Genomic DNA, 4,123 nt, shown 5'->3' with positions numbered 1-4,123 from the left:
AAAATTGAAACACACAGTCGGCTCTGTTGATTAGCACCAGCTGGTCAAATTCCAGAGAGAAATTTGGCATAACTTCACCTAAAAGTTCAAATATGTCTTGAAAATAAAGTGATAAAATATTTTAGTATAAGCTCTTATCGATCAAAATAAAGATTTTGCTTGAAACAAGAACCCCTAAAGAAAAAGATACAAACAGTAGACTTAGAAACCTTGAATGATTGGCAATAATGTACATCTTTTTTTTTCCTTATTTGCATATATCAATCAGCAATGCCCATTCTGATATTAACTTATAGTCATTTTTATATACAACGTAATGTACAGCTATGAAAGGAAAACTGAGGTTTGGCGAGTTCAGGTGTAAAAACTAAACGGTGTGGATTCTAAAATCTAAAAAAGCAGAATATTACTGAGTGGTTTTGTAGTTCCTTACAATCTACATTAGTCCGTATTTTCCCTGAGCTACCCACAATGACTCTTTGCTTTACCTGTGTCACAAATAGAAAAATCTTCTCTTTTCGGAAATATGCCACAAGGAAAACCTAATATGCTTTTTGCTTAAGTTAACACGATTACATACTGCTGTAAAAACTGAAGATTTCCATGTCATTTGATGCTCAAAGTAACACGCAAAGACAACATTGGCAACGGGTTTTCACCTTTAAAAATAAAAATGAAAGTCTTTTGTGATTTGTAAAAAGTATTGCATCACAGAAGAAAAAGAAACCAAGGTTATCGTTTGTGATTCCACGTTTAGCAGCAACAAATAAAAAGGTTTGAATGTAGTTTCCTAGCAAACAGGAATGCAATCACAGCAACTGTCTTGACTCTCCTTACTAACTTTGTACAGTATTTGTTACAGTGCAATGATAAGAAGAAAACACATTGCGATGACACAACGTTTTGTATTGCTCTCCAGTCCACCACGTATTTAAAGTCCTGGTTTGGTGTTTGCTTAGAAGTTCATCAAGTGCTTTGTGTTGTAGAGAGGACAGGGCTGAAGTCCAGTCTTTCCCCGTGAATAAGTCAAACTTGAAGACCAGATCCAAAAAGGTGAAGCCAAATCAAAATGGCTGCCTAAAGGTTTCTGTTGGGAATGAACTCTTCCAATATCAGTATATCAGGAGCACCTGATAAGAAAGGCCCAACATATGACAAGTATGATCATTTTTGACGTGGGTCTTAGCAAATCGGAACAAAACATCTGCTTTGAACCCTCCATCTTGGGGACTTTTGAACTCCCTCTCTTGTATATAAGCATTTTGAAGGAAACTGTTCTAGTTGTAAAAAATGCTCTGTATGTGATGAGTACTTCCATTCTTGAGAGGATCATAAATACATGCATCCTGATATTGAAACTGGTGACGAGTGAGATTTTTCAGTTTCCCACAATATCTACCACTCAGTCAGAAGAGACCTTGAGGTGTTAGAGGAGGGGCCTCGATGAGAATAATCTTCCTCCTGGGGGGGGCCCTACACCTCGTTGGAGCCCTGGCTGGTGCAGGAGGAGAAGCTGTCGTAGAGCGAGTCGCTGAGGGAGCCCACTGGATCCCCCCCCGGCCTACTGGAGAAGCTGGAGGAGGAGGGCTCTTCCAGCTTGCTGCCGTCCCCCCCGCTCTTCCCCCCGTCGGCCTGGCAGCCCCCCCTGCGGAGGCCTAAGCTGCCGTTCAGTTTGTTCAGGGACTCCAAAGAGAGATCGAGAGAGTCCGGCTGCGTACCGACGGACATCTTCTCCATGGAAATGTCTTTCTGCAGAGAGAGAAAAGGAACATCACATATATTTAGTTTACACAGATAGCACAAAACAGGTGAAGACAGTGTTAAGAAAACGAGATCAAAATACAACAGAAAGGCAACACAAATACAACAAAATGATATGCAGTCAAATGTAGGACTGACATCTTAAGCCAGCTTCAACTGTGTGCTTTTTCATTTGTATTTTTATTCAGATATTTTATTGCATAACAGTACAAACAACGAACATACACTCCCCCCCCACCCCCCACCAACAGATTGATGCAACCAATAGCACAACAATAAAAATACATCAGTAACAACTGTTGTATATACAAAATGCTTTTATTTATTTTGAAAGGAAAGTCTTCAGCACACAGTTTGTCTGCCTCCCTAATAAAAACAGGGAGTCGGTTCCAGTTGATTTATGGTAAAGTATTTGAATGCATCGTGGATAGGAGAATATAAATAGTTCCCAGTCGCTCATCTATGCTTGTGTTTCTCTCAAAGTGATCACCGATCAGAGGAGTCAGCCTCACAAAGCACCGTGTAAATCCTCTAGTTAGCAGTGTTGTCGCAGAGCAATAACAGAGCCTGTAAATTGAGATTTTGATCACGCTCGTGAACTAAATGTAGGTCTGGGTTGTTGGCAGGCGTTCATCCGTGGGCATCTGGGCCCCCCCCCTATCCCCCGTTAATTTTACTGCGTCGCATGATGTGTTATTCCTCTTGTACAGCTTGTGGCAGTCTACTTTATGGATTAGCGTAGTCTGGAATGTGTTACTCAGGGGAAATGCTGCGTGTAAATCTGCTATCTGTTAACACTGCTTCAATTAGTGGGAGCTGTTTGGTCCTGAATGCACCAATCATTAGAGAGCAGAGGTGGGAAGTGGTGGAGTACAAATACTTTGTTACTGTACTTCAGTACATTTTTCTGGTATCAGTACTTTACTCCACTACTTATTTTTCTGACGTCTTTTTACACATTTTTAAACCCAAATACCTGAACTTTCTACTTCTTACATGTTGAACACAAATACCTGTACTTTCTACTTGTTACATGTTCCCAACAGGCTGGTTCCTTTAGTCTGAATGTGTGTTTGGTGGCGTGATCATTATTATTTAGAGTCATTGCGTGCCTATTGATTTGAACACGATCCGTGTATCCATCATTTCCTGGTCTTCTCTAAAGAAGAGGGACCAATGAAAACGTTGTCATGTTGCCGTTGTTCAGCATGGAAACATTCATTAGCTAACAATGATATTATTGTTCTATTAATATAAAGGGAGGTCAGGTACTCTTTAAAACAGCTGCTAGTTATGGGTACCTTTTACTTAAAGTGGACCAATCATGCTATATTTGAATAATATATTGTAGGGCCATACCTATATAAAACAAGTTTTTTTTTCAAAATACCAAACAGATGCATTTTAGCCATGCCTCATTTCGCTCTATTTGCTCTATTCCAGCCCTGTCTTCACAAGGGCTGATTCTGTGGCAAATGAGCTGCAGCTGACCACGAGGGGGGCGAGGCACGAGCGTCATGTTACCATGCTGTTACCATGCTGTTACCATGCCACGCAACCTCTCATGCATAATTTTGCATGATAGGTCCCCTTTAAAGGTGGGGTAGGTAATTTTGGAGAAACCAGCTTGAGTGCGCTAGAATTTGAAAATACACAGCCGGAAAAAATCTGCCACTTCCTTACAGAGCCCCTCCTCTAACACACACGAACGCGCACATGACCAATGAGGGCACGAGATAAGTTTGTGCACAGATGGAAGGCTGACAGGCAGGTAGGCCATCCAGTTACTTTAGCCGGGCCGGCTCAAATGATATTTTGTCAAAGCACTTCAGATATTCATTGCTATCGGATGTTAAGAGCATTCCATGGAATATAACAAAGTGTATCTCGAGCCGGTTTCTCAAACTTACCTACCCCACCTTTAAGTACATTTCATACTTATTTACTTTGACTTGAGTAAAGAAGTTTAGTCAGTACTTCTACTTTTACCAGAGTATTTTAAACACGAGTATCTGTACTTCTACTTGAGTAAAGGATGTGTGTACTTTTGCCATCTGTGGTTCCGAAGGTATTGAAGAACGGTATTATCTTATCACTGCGTTTCGTTCTCCTTTCAAGGACACACGCCTTCGGGCAACTCTGCAGTGATTACACTCAACAAACAGACAAACAGTCTACAGAGGAACAGGAAACAACACGTAAAGCTAAAAATAGTCCGTTGTGTATGATGTGCCAACCATTTAAGTTCTCTACTGGATAGTGTTGGAACGCACTTTAGGGAGCTAGTTACTTTAGCAATCAGCATCAGAACCCTGGGAATAACATCTCGGGATAGTTTTGCTTTAGCAGCCCCCCCCCCCCC

At 41.1% G+C, this 4,123-nt stretch overlaps 1 protein-coding gene across 1 annotated transcript in view; it reads right to left on the bottom strand.

Moving 5' to 3' along the window:
• Window positions 1–560: 560 nt before the first annotated feature.
• Window positions 561–4,123, bottom strand: part of LOC104962909 (nck-associated protein 5-like) — a 20,665-nt gene continuing 17,102 nt past the window's right edge. The window contains exon 8 of the mRNA XM_010791418.1: window positions 561–1,749. Within this exon, the coding sequence (XP_010789720.1) occupies window positions 1,474–1,749 (276 nt within the window). The 3' untranslated portion in view covers window positions 561–1,473. The remainder of the gene's footprint in view (window positions 1,750–4,123) is intronic.

This window comes from Notothenia coriiceps, unplaced genomic scaffold (genome assembly GCF_000735185.1).
Source record: "Notothenia coriiceps isolate Sejong01 unplaced genomic scaffold, NC01 NC01_scaffold00035454, whole genome shotgun sequence".
In the NCBI taxonomy this organism is placed as follows: domain Eukaryota; kingdom Metazoa; phylum Chordata; class Actinopteri; order Perciformes; family Nototheniidae; genus Notothenia; species Notothenia coriiceps.
This window is presented reverse-complemented; position numbering and strand designations above follow the sequence as displayed.